Raw genomic sequence first — 15,776 nt, 5'->3', positions numbered from 1 at the left:
GAGAAACCTTTTTTGTTGCACCTAAACAATGGAATTCACTACCCTTACACCTCCATTATACCCCAACACCGCATTTAAGAGATCACTCAAAGCATGTCTTTTCAAACTGTACCTTTCTCACTGAAACTTTTCCATCTGCATACGCTTGCTGTGATTTTGTTATGGATGTGCTCTTTGTGTTGATTTGTATGCATCTGTGATGATTTTAGTGTGTTTTGCGTGATACCTGGTTCCATGGTGTTTATTTTTGACAGTGGTGAATGTGATGTGCTTTGTTTTGCTGTGATTTGCGTCTGTGTGATTTGAGACTGTGATGGTGCTGGTGTTGATTTACATGTTTTTATGTCACTTAGTCTTGCATATGTATATTTTAGCCACTGTCATGTGAAACTGTGTTGACTTTGTACATATTTTACCTCACTTAGTCTTGAATTTGTATATTTTATTGTAAAGCGCATTGAGCCCCATCCGAGATGGGGGTACTGCGCTATATAAGCCTGCATTTTATTTTTATTATTAAGTGCACAGACTGTGGAAACGTTTTTGCATAGTCCAGTGATCTGAAGCAACATCAGCTGACCCACAGAACAAAGGAGAAAAACCTCACACCTGTCCACACTGTCCTGCAGCTTTCACCTGGTCAGGTTGTTTGAAGAAACGCACAGAAATTAGACCAGTAAAACTGTACACAGTGCAACCTGTCCTCAATCCTCTTAACTCTTAAGTCTTCATTGTCGTTTATAATTTTCATGGTTATTTTAGTCTGTTCTGTGACTGTGTACCTCAAAGAATGACGCGAACTGTGTTTCAGTATTTTGAAGTGTAAAAGACAAGTTTTACTTGTTCTTTTTCATGAAATTTGGGAAGGTGGCAGAATTGTTAAGACAATTATCTGCCAATAGAGTGTCCACAAGGGTCAGGGTTTGAATCCCTGAAAAAGAACCCACGGCAACAAATGTTGTCCTCAACTATAGCAGAATTGTGCAGAAGAAATCAACTGATAGGTACACACATATATATTTTTATATATACATATATATAAAAATATATGTATGTATATATACATACACTCAAGGCCTGACTAGGCACATTGGTTTATGCTCCTGGTCAAGTATAAAGATGTGTATGTGGTATGTTTTCGAACGTAGTGACACCATGAAAAACTGAAAATGATGCCTGAATTTCTTATGTTAAATTGTCATAACCAAATTCATGTTATTTGTACTATTTCAAACAACACAACCCATTGAATGGTGAATACTAAGAGTCTGTTTTGAATTTAATATGATTATTATCTAAATACTGTTTCATCCATTAACAGAAAAAAGAAAAAAAAAAAGAAAGGGCACACAAATTTGTATCTAAGTTGGTGTACATTTGTGTTTGTGATTTTTCATTATCTCTCTTTAAAAAAAAAAAAAAATCATTTTTCTGTGTGCACATAAATATTCAGTGTGCATGTTTGTATTATGTGTCTTGTGTGTGTGTGTGCGTGTGTGTGTATGTCTGGTATAATGATAATGTGGATGATGTTTATATGTTCAATGTGTAGTGGAGATGACTGTACATTACTTATGATTTTTATGTAGTTTTTTTTTTTTTTTTTTTTTCTAGTAATATTTTACTAACGACTGAATGGGACACTGTCAGCTCCTCTCCCATCTCTACCATCTGAAGATATCACATACTGATACGTGCCCTTGTGGCACAGGCCCACAGACTCCCTTCCATATCCTGCAGTCCTGCCCCACCTTTGACGCCAGGCATGGCCCAGCCCGGTGGAACTCCAGGAGAAACTGTGGGGACCAGCAGGGTCCCTGTGGCGGACCACAGACTTTGTCGTTGTGACTGGGCTGAAAATCTAGTGTGGCTAGGGAATGCGGAAGAAGTATGGTTTGACAGTCCTTATAATATGGCCCTGTGCGGTCAACTGGACTATAAGCAACACGAACAAGGCAAGGTTTACCTTGTGAATGACAGCCTTGTTGAGATATGGTGAGAAATGAATAATTGCTTGTTACCTGGGCAAAGTGTGTGAAAAGAAGATTATGATTTTGGTTGGATTCCCCCCCCCCCCCAACTCCCCCTTTATTTATTCACTTTTTCTTCTTTCATGTAATCACTTTGCTCATCAGGCTATTCACAAATGCACTATATTGTGAATGGCATATGTAATGTAATGTATGTATTGTAGCATGTATACATATGACATTCTTGACATAATGATGATGGTGAGAATTTGCCAGAGTATAACCTTTTCGTTGCCATGGGTTCTTTTTCACTGTGCCAAGTGCATGCTGCACATGTTACCTTAGTTTATGGTCTTATCCGAATGATTAAATGCCCAGTTTGATTTTCCAGTCAACTTGGAAGAAAGGGCAAGACAGGCATGTAATGTTAAATGATGATTTATTATCGTGCAGTTACGATAATGACGATTACTAGGGTGATGATACGTAATATTGATTGTGACCTCACACTCTAAGCACTGAGAAAGACAGAGAAGAATTTGAAAAAACAAAAACAATATGAGAATCCCCCCCCCAAAAAAAATCTTCCAAAAGGAAACAAAACCAAAAAAAACAAAAACAAAAAAAAAGCACAAAATATGGCCCTGAGTTGGTGTGTACACTTTATAAACAAACTGTAAAAATATCCGAATGTGAATTCAATTTGCAGTTGCAAATCATTTCTTTTAGTGACCTCTGTTACAACTTTATTCAAGTACTTCTTCCACTGATTTATAATCTTTTTATGTTGTCTGTGGTCTTCTTCATGCAGACCACAAAATATTAATGCAGCAGTCAGGTGCTGTGGTGAGGGGCTCAGTGATGCCTTGCACCAGTCTATTCGTGACCCACCCCACACCACCCACATTAGTTTTTATCAAGGGTAAAATCTTGCTAGCCAAGATAACCCCCCAGGGTAAATGTTCACCTTGAAGATCAGAAAAAGTCCCATCCTTTATCCACCAGGTGCTAATACTGTGATTGAACTCAGATACCTTACATTGAAAATCCTACACTTCTTATTCATTTTAATAATAATTTAAAAGAAAAAATTTAAAGGAGTGTCCAAACTTTTGTTTTCAAAGTTTTGAAGAGAGGGCGTTTTCAGGTCCTGATATTCTGTTTGTGTATGAGAGCATATGGGTCATCTACAGAATATAGCTGTTTATAATCCTCAACAATCACACATGAAAAAACACTCTTTATTTCACATATCATGGCATATCTTCTTATCTGTACATTTTATTTTCAGACATGAAATAAAGGAACATGTGAAACTATGAAACTGAATGGTTCATGAACTTAACCTGAAGTCAACATCAGAAAAGGGGACAGTGAAGGGGAGTAAAATAAACACCCACCCTCCTGAACACAATAATGAATAACTTGTTTACAACTCCCTCCCACAATATTTAATAAACATTCTCTCATACACTTCCACAATAAGCTTGGTTTGGTAATTATCATTCATCCCCATAATTATCCCTATTATTATCATCTCTGTCCATTTCTGTTACAAGGGTAGTCATTAAGCAAGCCATTTAATCAAGAAACATAACTTCTTAGAAACAAATACTAAAAAGATAATCCATCACTGATGTACAAGTTCAAGGCAACAACATGGAATATGTTTTTACATTTGACTGTCTTTCGCAAACAGGAATCTTCCTCTGGATGCACAAGTCTCCTTTTCAAACATCAACACACAAGTCTTCTCCACAGTCCAAAAGTAAGGTCCAAAATGAAAGTGTGTTCTTTGTGCACACCTGAATTTAAGTCTTTTTCCCCCTAAAACCACACATTCCCATCGTTAATGAAGAAACAGTTTTCTTTTCCTCAGTGTTGGCATGCCTGCAATCCAATAATTGTGTCCTTTACACTGCAATTTATAGCGTTCAAAATGGGCACAATAAAAACATTAAAGAAAAACAAATGCTCCCAAAATGAAACAGAACCACCACTCAAACAGCTCACAGTAAAACATTTCAATGTGCAGATAAAACACAGAAACCTTTAAAAAAAAAAAAAACCGACAAACTGCACAATTTCAATTCTCCACCAACGAAGTTGTTTTCAATTCGACAGAAAATGTCTTTCACAAGAATACGTTCCTCTTGGTCAACTGACCAAGACTGAAATACAAAACAGCATTCATAATTTTCATACCCAAAATACCAAACTTCAGTTTCTCACCTTCTAAACGAACATCCACCATACTAATAACGGAGGGGGAAAAAACAGTGTCACTGGCTCAATTAGCTGTATGGTCTTGATCTATGACAACGGATGGGGGACAGCGTATTTCACTTGTCCAAGCGCCAGAATTACCCCGTTGTGGTGACGATGTTCGCAACAGTCAGTTCCCAAGCTTTCAGTTCCTGTACAGCGTTCTCAAGACAGCGCTTGGGGATTGGTACGATGGCAAACTCCCAGACACAAGTGGGTCAACACTCACTTTGGCTCAACAAAAAATAAAACACTCAGCTCAAACACACCAGACTTTCTAGGCAAACAGATCTTCCCGGTCAGCACCAATCTGGAGAGATTCCTCGGTGTTGGCGAAGATCTGGAAATGAGTGGGGCGGTGAACTTCATGGTAGAACTCCTTGGGGTTGGACAGGACCAGTTCATACCTCATGGTGGGGTCGTGCCGCACACCTGCCGCAAAAACAAGAGCGATCAAAATGCTACTTGTAAACTCATGATTATGCTCCCACTCCCCACCCCCCAAACAGTAACACTGTCATGTCTCAAAACGCTTGATCAACAATGAATAACCCCCCCTGGTACGTTCTGAATGAAGTGTAAAAATAGGGAAATATTTAGTTGGCATGTCAGATGTGTGGCATTCTCTCTCACATTACAGTAAGTTTGGGTTTTTTTTCTAGCTTGAAAATGGGGGAGATGAGGTGCAAGTTTTGAACAAAAACATTTCTTTTAGTCTACTCATATAAATTCCTTTATTTTATATGTTTTTTATGGGGTTCCATCACCCCCAAAAAAGCATGAAAATGCACAGATATATTTTTAATTGGGAGAAGGGAAGGGGGGGTTAGAAGAATGAGCCTCGCAAATACCCCGAAAGGGTTAACTTTACTGCTACAACACAAGAAACAAGGCAAGGAAATGTCAGACCAGACCAGACAACAAGAATTTATTCCACCCTCCCCATACCTTCACCTTCGCTGAGCACATAAATAAATTTTAAAAAATTTAAAAAGAGTGTGTAATGACTGACCCATGAAGTTGTAGTTCCAAGACCCCTGGTTGGGCACCATGAAGAAGCCCAGGAAGCGGTCGGACAGCAGCATCTGCACACGCTCGTAGTGGGAGGGCAGGTAACCCTTGGGGTTGTTGCCCGTGTCCTTGTTCTGTCGGCCCCACTCGTAGCCGCTCGGGGTCAGCTTGTAGGCAGTCAGCGAGCACGAACCGGGTGTGAAGCTGGTGAAATAAAAATGACCAAACAATTCACAGAAGATCAAACATGCACAGTAAAGATCCTGTAATCCATGTCAGCGTTTGGTGGGTTATGGAAACCAGAACAAACCCAGCATGCACCCCCACCCCGCCCCTCCTGAAAACGGAATATCACTGCCTACATGGCAGGGTAAATAAACAAAACGGTTATATACATAAAATATTACATGTGTGCTACAGAAGGCCATGCACCAGTGGGGACCCTGCAGTGCTGCTGAAATCACATCAGTGGTGTTCAGCAATGCCTGTTCTTACTGATGACAGGAATCACCCATGTCAGCGTCCCTCGTGAGAGGAGGTCACTACTAATCATGTCACAACGTTGAAAACCCCATAGCCTTTTACGGCCATTGGGGCAGTAAATTCATATCCTCTCTGTCTACGGCTCCGCACAGGTAGGTAGGGCCCAGTTCTCTCCTTCTGTCAACATAATCTTCCCCAACCAAAGTCAGGTACCCACTGACACAAGGGAGGAGTGAGGAAAGTCAGAGCAAAGTGCCTTTTCCAAGGACACAACTCCATATTGAAACAGGGGCCTGGAACCCTGATCACTGGTCAACACTGAATCCGATTCAGTCATGGCGCATCCAGTACATACCCAAATAACATGGTCTCCGAGAAAGACAGACCTGCACTGTGGCCACCATTCCTGACACGCAACACACACACACACAACACAAACGCATACACACACAACACACATAGTGACACACACAATGCATTCAACACAGACACACTCAACAGACACACACACACAACACAGACACCAAACAAATACACAACACACACACACATCATACACACACAAATACAAAACACACACACAATATAGACACACACAACATACTTGCACATACACAAACAGAACACTAGCACACACACACACACAACACATACACCCCTCCCATGGCACCCAGGAAACTAAAAGCACCGACCTGCAGGTGATCACCACTGTCTTCTCCCCATCCCAGGTGGGGTTGTCGGCCATGATGCGGGCATGGGTGCTGATGTCCTGAGGAGAGAGCTGTGGCAACTCATTGGGCTGCGTGTGGATCCACCCCAAGGGCTCCATTTCCTGACACAGAAGAAAAACAACGCCATCAATATTACTGTAATTCATTCCAGTTCTTCGATCTTCTTCTTTGTCATCGTTCATGGGCTGCAACTCAGGCAATAATCCCATATCTTCCCCTCCACTCCTGCGTGTGACAGACGGAGTGAACATCCACGCCTTGTTGTGAACACTGTTCATTTTGTCTTGTGGGGAAGAACTGTGGATATTGCTGCAACTCCCATGTTCACTCACATGTTCACTCGTATGATCGTTTTAACCCTGCCATGTAAGCAGCCATACTCCATTTTCGGGGGTAGTTCTTCAATAATAATTGCTGCATCGCCAGTGTGCATACTTTTTATTTCGTTGACCTAAAGAACACCTTATCTAGTCCTAATTTTTTGTTGTTGCAAATCTGATCATTCAGGACATATTTTGTTACAGCAAATCGGTGATGAGTAACACCATAGCAAACCTGTATTCATTCTAACCCCCAAATCTGGTTGAAATGTGAACTCCCGTGTCAACTATCTGGTTGCATGCAATGACAGATATCCAGGGGGAAGCTAGCACAAATCCTGCAGAGTATTGCTCACCGTCACCTAGTATCTCATAATAATCCTAATCCATCTCAGTAGCACTATGAGCTAAATTTCAAAAACAATCCTATACCTCCTTCAATATAAAAACTCAGAATGTCATCAGAGAACAAAGAAATACTCTAAGACATACAGAGAAGCAAAAACCAAAGACAACAAATGAATTCTTTTAAAAACAAACATCACAGAAGAAAGATAAGGTGTTCTGAGGCTTCACACACTTGTACTCCCAACAGCAAAGTGTGGTGGTTACTGTCCTACCTTGAGGTACTCATGGTCGGGCAGAATGTTGGGCACGTGGACGGTCTGATGCGTTCCCCACTGGGGCGGCATCACAATGCAGCGGATCTCCTTCACCTGCGGGTTGTCAGGGGGACTCACACCATACAGGTAGCCTGCAATCTGGAAAAAAAAGGCAGGTAAAACAAAAGTGTATATGTATTTGTATGATAATCCTTTGCATCTGACTATGTCCATCAGAACAGCTGAGGCGGCAACTGCTGTCCTGATTATCTGGGCTAGAATTTGATTATAGTGGAAAGTGTCTTGCCCAAATTACATCCCCACTCTCTCGGGCAAGTGTGTTTTAGGACAGTCTGCTTTGCCCAACTAGCTCCAAGGTTGCAGCACTAAACGCCAGTGCAATCTTGCCTCCTAGTTTGAGAGTCATAGTCCTTCACAAGACAAAACTGTAAATAAATTCCCACTGCAGTGGAGAAACCACTGGTCATAAAGCTCTTTCTTTGCTGTTGGCTCAACTGTGAGCTTATGTAGCAAACAAACAAATAGATAAATGAATACAGCTCAGGCAAGATACAAATAAAAAAGAAAGCAAGCAAGCTGTGTGAATTCCTTATGATGCCTATGAATCATAATCATTGAGTCAGGGTCTTCATTTCATCTGGTTTACAGACTGCTGAAGTCAAGTGCCTCTATCCCACTCCTCATTCAGTCTGACCACACACTAAACAGTTCCGATTTTTCAGATAAAAACAATACTGGAAGAATACAGTTGGGTTGCAGTTCTCCAATTATGACAGGTCTAATAGCGATCAACACAGCTCACTCCTTCAGAACTAACTTTTGACAGTAAACTCAGTACAAAAAATATTTCACAATCAAAATTTTGTAATATACACAGCACTTGTAGGAATCCACAGCCACCTCCCAGAAGAAATCTGGAAAAGTGGGGTAGCATAAGGGGAGACTCCTTGTGAAGATGGCTAACCTTCCTGACTCCACTAGATTTACATTAAAAATTCTTTTTACATAATTTTTTTTTTAAAAAGGAAGAAGAGGAAAAAACAGGGTTTAGAGGTGGAGCCGGTAGGTGGGAGGTCCTGACTTTAGGACAAACAAAGTTGTTTCGGGTTGTTTTTTGTTGTTGTTTTTGCTGCCCCACCATCTGCACCATTTCAATGGGATTTCTACCATGCTGCTCATTCAGAGTATTCCATAAAAAGTTCTCCTTCACCTCGAGAGCCACTCCCCCATCACCCCTCTCAGCCACCCCCATCCCCCCAAATAAAAACCAAAAACCACCACCAAACACACCCACCTGAGCGCGCAGATCGGAGATGATGATGAACTTCTTCAGCACGTTCTTGGGCAGGATGTAGGTATAGCCCGTCTCCTTGATGTCGTCAGAGGACACGTAGATGTGGTTGGTGCGCAGGTGCAGGTTGGTGGCCGAGATGGCTCGCACCCGCCACTCCGTCTTGGATGAGAAGGTCTGCGTCTCGTAGTTGCTGGTGGTGGAGGTGATGATCTCGTCACCGTGCTTGTTGACAGTGATGGTGGTGGTGGCCGTCAGCTGTGACTGCTCCTTGGTCTGCTTCTCAATCTCAGCGATCTGCTGGCGCTGAGCCGAGGGGGCTGAGATCTCCATGCCCAGAATGATGTCACGGATCTCGGACTGCGTCAGGGAGGCTACGTTCACGCTGTGGGGAGGAGGTGGCACAGTGGTTAACACGCTTTATCTGCCAATATAATGTGTGCAAGGGTCTGGGTTCTTGGAATCCCACTATCGCCCTTTCTCACAAGTTAGACTGGAAAATCAAACTGAGTGTCTAGTCATACTGACCTGATGACAAACTGCAGCACGCACTTGACACACTAAGAACCCATGGCAACAAAGGGGCTGTCCTCTGGCAAAATTCTACAGAAGAAATCCACTCTGCTAGACACACAAATATATACATGTGCACTCAAGGCCTGATTGGCGAGCTGGGTTATGCTGCTGGTCAGGTACCTGCCTAGCATATGTCATGCAGAGTACATGGATTTGTCTGAACGCAGTGATGCCTCCTTGAGAAACAGAAACTGAAATGTAACGCAACAAGATGGAACTTTCACAACAGTTTCAGACCTTGTTAAGCCTTCTTTAAGTATGAAACAGCATATGCTGAAACAGCTACAGAATCTCCTATTTTTCAGGAGCATCAGTCCAGCACACTCATTTAAAATGCCAGTCTGAAACAAGGTGACTGCTGCTTTCTAGAAAAAAAAACAAAAAAACATTCCACTTTAAACAGCACAGAACTGTTTAAACTCCAATCTAATCATGAACAAACACACACAACAGGAGTAAAATTATCGCTAGAACTGCCAATTCCAAGCAAACATTTCTGATGATGAATGTGGATGAGGAGAGGAGGATGACGATGCTGCTACGTCAGCCAATTTTTAGGAACTTATGAAAGAAACGGACACTTGTTTACAAAGGGCACCGCCAGAGGGAACACATGACATTACAACAGAAACAGACACTTGTTTACAAAGGGCACCGCCAGAGGGAACACGTGACATTACAACAGAAACAGACACTTGTTTACAAAGGGCACCGCCAGAGGGAACACACGACCTTACAACAGAAACAGACACTTGTTTACAAAGGACACCAGAGGGAACACACGACCTTACAACAGAAACAGACACTTGTTTACAAAGGACACCAGAGGGAACACACGACCTTACAACAGAAACAGACACTTGTTTACAAAGGACACCAGAGGGAACACATGACCTTACAACAGAAACAGACACTTGTTTACAAAGGACACCAGAGGGAACACATGACCTTACAACAGAAACAGACACTTGTTTACAAAGGACACCAGAGGGAACACACGACCTTACAACAGAAACAGACACTTGTTTACAAAGGACACCAGAGGGAACACACGACCTTACAACAGAAACAGACACTTGTTTACAAAGGACACCAGAGGGAACACATGACATTACAACAGAAACAGACACTTGTTTACAAAGGGCACCAGAGGGAACACATGACATTACAACAGAAACAGACACTTGTTTACAAAGGACACCAGAGGGAACACACGACCTTACAACAGAAGCAGACACTTGTTTACAAAGGACACCAGAGGGAACACACAACCTTACAAAAGAAACAGACACTTGTTTACAAAGGACACCAGAGGGAACACACAACCTTACAAAAGAAACAGACACTTGTTTACAAAGGACACCAGAGGGAACACACAACCTTACAACAGAAACAGACACTTGTTTACAAAGGACACCAGAGGGAACACATGACATTACAACAGAAACAGACACTTGTTTACAAAGGGCACCGCCAGAGGGAACACACGACCTTACAACAGAAACAGACACTTGTTTACAAAGGACACCAGAGGGAACACATGACATTACAACAGAAACAGACACTTGTTTACAAAGGGCACCAGAGGGAACACATGACATTACAACAGAAACAGACACTTGTTTACAAAGGACACCAGAGGGAACACACGACCTTACAACAGAAACAGACACTTGTTTACAAAGGACACCAGAGGGAACGCATGACATTACAACAGAAACAGACACTTGTTTACAAAGGACACCAGAGGGAACACACGACCTTACAACAGAAACAGACACTTGTTTACAAAGGACACCAGAGGGAACACATGACATTACAACAGAAACAGACACTTGTTTACAAAGGACACCAGAGGGAACACACGACCTTACAACAGAAACAGACACTTGTTTACAAAGGACACCAGAGGGAACACATGACATTACAACAGAAACAGACACTTGTTTACAAAGGGCACCGCCAGAGGGAACACACGACCTTACAACAGAAACAGACACTTGTTTACAAAGGACACCAGAGGGAACACACGACCTTACAACAGAAACAGACACTTGTTTACAAAGGACACCAGAGGGAACACACGACCTTACAACAGAAGCAGACACTTGTTTACAAAGGACACCAGAGGGAACACACGACCTTACAACAGAAACAGACACTTGTTTACAAAGGGCACCAGAGGGAACACACGACCTTACAACAGAAGCAGACACTTGTTTACAAAGGACACCAGAGGGAACACACGACCTTACAACAGAAACAGACACTTGTTTACAAAGGACACCAGAGGGAACACACGACCTTACAACAGAAACAGACACTTGTTTACAAAGGACACCAGAGGGAACACACGACCTTACAACAGAAACAGACACTTGTTTACAAAGGACACCAGAGGGAACACAGGACCCATCTGCACACCTGGAAAGCCTACCAAGCCAGGGCGACTTACTTGTTCTTCTTGCCGTAGTCAGCCAGGATGAGGTCTTTGAGCTGCACTTCAATCTTCATCCACTCCTCGTCCGTCAGCGTGGGCCAGATGTGGTGGGCCTCCGTCACCGTCGTCTTGTCCGGTTTCAGCAGGATCTTGGTCTTGTCGTTGTTCACATGCAGCGCTCGCAGGATCAGGATCAGACGCGAGAAAGCCTGCCAGGAAAGCCGTCAAACCAAGATGAGAGAACGCACAGAACATTACGCATGATCAGGATCAGACGTGAGAAAGCCTGCCAGGGAAGGCAGCAAACCAAGATGAGAGAACGCACAGAACATTACACATGATCAGGATTAGACGTGAGAAAGCCTGCCAGGAAAGCCGTCAAACCAAGATGAGAGAACGCACAGAACATTACACATGATCAGGATCAGACGTGAGAAAGCCTGCCAGGGAAGGCAGCAAACCAAGATGAGAGAACGCACAGAACATTACACATGATCAGGATTAGACGTGAGAAAGCCCGCCAGGGGTGGTGGCAAAATCAAGATGAGAGAACGCACAGAACATTATGCAGGATCAGAATTAGACGTGAGAAAGCCTGCCAGTGGTGGTGGCAAAATCAAGATGAGAGAACGCACAAAACACTGATAGAAACTAACACTCTGGTTTATTAAAATCAAATACTCTGATTTATTACAATTATATATTCATCTGTTTAGAAGAGTCAAAACAAACACTGCTCTATCAGACGAAGTCAGATGCAAATGTAGCAAAAATAATGATATCTGCAATTCCTGTAAACAATACTGAATATCTTGGTCTATCATTCTGCACTGGAGGGCAATTCACACATTAACTTTTATCATTTTCACATACAGCCATTTATGACTTGGTATGCTCATGTTTCCATATGCTACTGAAAGCTGACATGGATTACTAGATCTTGAACATTGGAATGCAATCTTCTGCAAGTGCATACACATGAAATGGATTAAGGCACAAACAGGTCTGCTCATATGTTGACCTCAGAGATCTGAAAAAAAAAAAATCAATCCTTAATCAACAATGTGTCATGTGATACCAGGTTCAAAACCAGAACCCTTGGATTTACAGTCCAACATTCCAGCCATTCAGTTGTTAGAGATGGTAAACCAAGGTCCAGTAAGCAGAACACGCTGAAAAAGAACCCATGGCAACATAAGCGACAGGTACACAAATTATATATGCATGCGCTCAAGGCCTGACTTAAGAGTGTTGGGTTATGCTGCTGGTCAGGCACCTTGGCGAGCAGACGTGGTGTAGCATGTATGGATTTTCCAAACACACTGACACCTCCCTGAGAAACAGAAACAAAGAAATGGAAACAAGAAGAAGAAGAAGAAGGAGAGTGGCGTGTACGCACTGTGTAGGAGGAGATGGTCTTGAGCCAGTCGTCGTACAGGTTGAAGAGCACCATCTGGGGCTCTGTGGCCTTCAGGATCAGGTCACCAAACTTCTCCACCTGGTCCACACACACACCACAACATCATCACTACTCTTGCTTATGTTTTTCTCTTCTTCTTCTCAGGTGTGAAGATCATTTGGCTTGGTTGTTTTTTTCCAGTTTTCTTTTTTTTTTTCTTTTAACAACTGTTTGTCCACACATACACACCATCATCATCATCACTACTCTTGCTTACGTTTCCCTTTTTTTCTTTTAATCACCGTTTGTGTGAATGTGTGCAAGCGTTTCTTTTCTAAAAAAAAAAAAAAAAAATTTAAAAAATGCTGCATCGCTCTCGCACTTCCGATCCAGTGAGTGAAAAATAGTGTGTCTCACCAAGTTGGTCCCTTAACAACAGCATCATATAACTGTGAATACTGTAAGATTATGAGGTGGAAAAATGATAGAAGGGAAAAAATGAAACACAACATTGCTGTTACAGAAGAGATCCAGTGTGTAGAAAACCATGTCTCCCACTCAATCAGTCCCACAACAGTGGCATTACAATACTGTCATAAACTGTAACACAATAAGCTAACAACAATATGGATGGGAGATGTGCAGCGAAAGAAATTCAGAGAGGAAGAAAGTACAAGCTCTTGCAGCTCAAGATCTTGAAAGTTAATTCATACTTCTTCGCAAAACCAACACAGACAGAGTACTGACACACAACACCCGAATCACAGTTACTTGTCAAGAGTTCATATCCCCCAAATCCCCTCAACATGGAAAGAGTTCTTTAAGAGTTCTTCAAACACACAACAACAACTCCAACAACAGAACCACCCAAACAACAACATCACTAAAACACGACCACGTACACACCAACATCACCAACAACAGAATCACCCACACACCAACATCACCAACAACAGAACCACCCACACACCAACACCAGAACCACCCACACACCAACAACAGAACCACCCACACACCAACAACAGAACCACCCACACACCAACAAGAACCAGGAACAACAGAACCACCCACACACCAACAACAGAACCACCCACACACCAACAAGAACCAGGAACAACAGAACCATCCACACACCAACAACAGAACCAGCAACAACAGAACCACCAAACCAGAACCAGGAACAACAGAACCACCAACACTACCAACAACAGAACCACCAACACTACCAATAACAGAACCACCAACACTACCAACAACAGAACCACCAACACTACCAATAACAGAACCACTAACACTACCAATAACAGAACCAGCAACAACACCACCAACAGAACCACCAACACCACCAACAACAGAACCACCAACACTACCAACAACAGAACCACCCAAACACCAACACCAGAACCACCAACAACAGAACCACCAACAACAGAACCACCCAAACACCAACACCAGAACCACCAACAACAGAACCACCAACACACCAACAACAGAACCACCCACACACCAACAACAGAACCACCCACACACCAACAAGAACCAGGAACAACAGAACCATCCACACACCAACAACAGAACCAGCAACAACAGAACCACCAAACCAGAACCAGGAACAACAGAACCACCAACACTACCAACAACACAACCACCAACACTACCAACAACAGAACCACCAACACCACCAACAACAGAAACACCAACACCACCAACAACAGAAACACCAACACCACCACCAACAGAACCACCCAAACACCAACACAACCACCAACACCACCAACAACAGAACCACCCAAACACCAACAACAACAGAACCCCCTAAACACCACCACCACCCAGCTGACCTTGAGACAGGCCTGGAAGGGCAGCTGCAGTTCGCTGCCCTTGATGACGATGTTGGGGAAGTCGAGGAGATGCACCTCCAGAGGGTCCAGCATGCCCTTGCGGGTCACGATGATCTGCTTGGGCTGCTCCTCCACCGGCAGTGAGCGAATCAGGGCTGCCACTTCTTCTGCGGTCTTCCACTTGGCCAGCTGCAACCCAAAAATTGTATTGTGTTGACCCCCGAAAACGGAGTATGGCTGCCTACATGACGGGGTAACAACGGTCATACACATAAAAGCCCACTCATGTACATACAAGTGAACATGGCAGTTGCCGCCCACAAACGACGAAAAAGAATTGTGATGTGTTGTATGTAATGTAATGTATTGTATTGTGGTTTTTTTACATGCACTAAAAGCTAGGTTATCGGCTGTAGTTACTTTCGTTTTCTCCGCATAGGCGGATAGTAGTTTGCACAGGACAGGAATGTCAGACCCCTGCTCGAGTCTGCACTAGTAGGTCACGGTTAAGTATGTGTAATTAAATGTGTTTTTTTTACATGCACTAAAAGCTTGCTGCACATGAGACTTCAGTTTATCGAGCATCCAAACCACCACTCAAGGTACAGCAGAGAGGGAGAAAATACTGGCGAGCGTTGGATCCGATCCCGTGCGCTCAGATTCTCTTGCTTCCTGAGCAGACATGTTACCACTACTCCACCATGCCAATGCTGCCAGGTCATTACTGGTGCCCATACAGTTGGAGACCATGGGATAGAAGCAGCAATATGTTAGGATTCAGACTTTGTGAGTGAGAATGAGGAACAGAGTTCTGGAAGCCGAGATA

At 42.9% G+C, this 15,776-nt stretch overlaps 1 protein-coding gene across 1 annotated transcript in view; it reads right to left on the bottom strand.

Annotated features, from left to right (window-relative positions):
• Nucleotides 1-3,197: 3,197 nt before the first annotated feature.
• The window catches only part of LOC143288409 (pre-mRNA-processing-splicing factor 8), a 60,570-nt gene continuing 47,991 nt past the window's right edge, over nt 3,198-15,776 (bottom strand). The window contains exons 36-43 of the mRNA XM_076596844.1: nt 14,951-15,139; nt 13,110-13,208; nt 11,726-11,919; nt 8,698-9,079; nt 7,401-7,541; nt 6,422-6,561; nt 5,248-5,450; nt 3,198-4,667 (exon numbers count right to left, since the gene is read on the bottom strand). Of these exons, the coding sequence (XP_076452959.1) occupies nt 4,513-4,667; nt 5,248-5,450; nt 6,422-6,561; nt 7,401-7,541; nt 8,698-9,079; nt 11,726-11,919; nt 13,110-13,208; nt 14,951-15,139 (1,503 nt within the window). The 3' untranslated portion in view covers nt 3,198-4,512. The remainder of the gene's footprint in view (nt 4,668-5,247; nt 5,451-6,421; nt 6,562-7,400; nt 7,542-8,697; nt 9,080-11,725; nt 11,920-13,109; nt 13,209-14,950; nt 15,140-15,776) is intronic.

Source organism: Babylonia areolata, chromosome 12 (genome assembly GCF_041734735.1).
Source record: "Babylonia areolata isolate BAREFJ2019XMU chromosome 12, ASM4173473v1, whole genome shotgun sequence".
Lineage (NCBI taxonomy): Eukaryota > Metazoa > Mollusca > Gastropoda > Neogastropoda > Buccinidae > Babylonia > Babylonia areolata.
The sequence above is the reverse complement of the archived record's forward strand: the minus strand, read 5'-3'. Positions and strand labels throughout refer to the sequence as shown.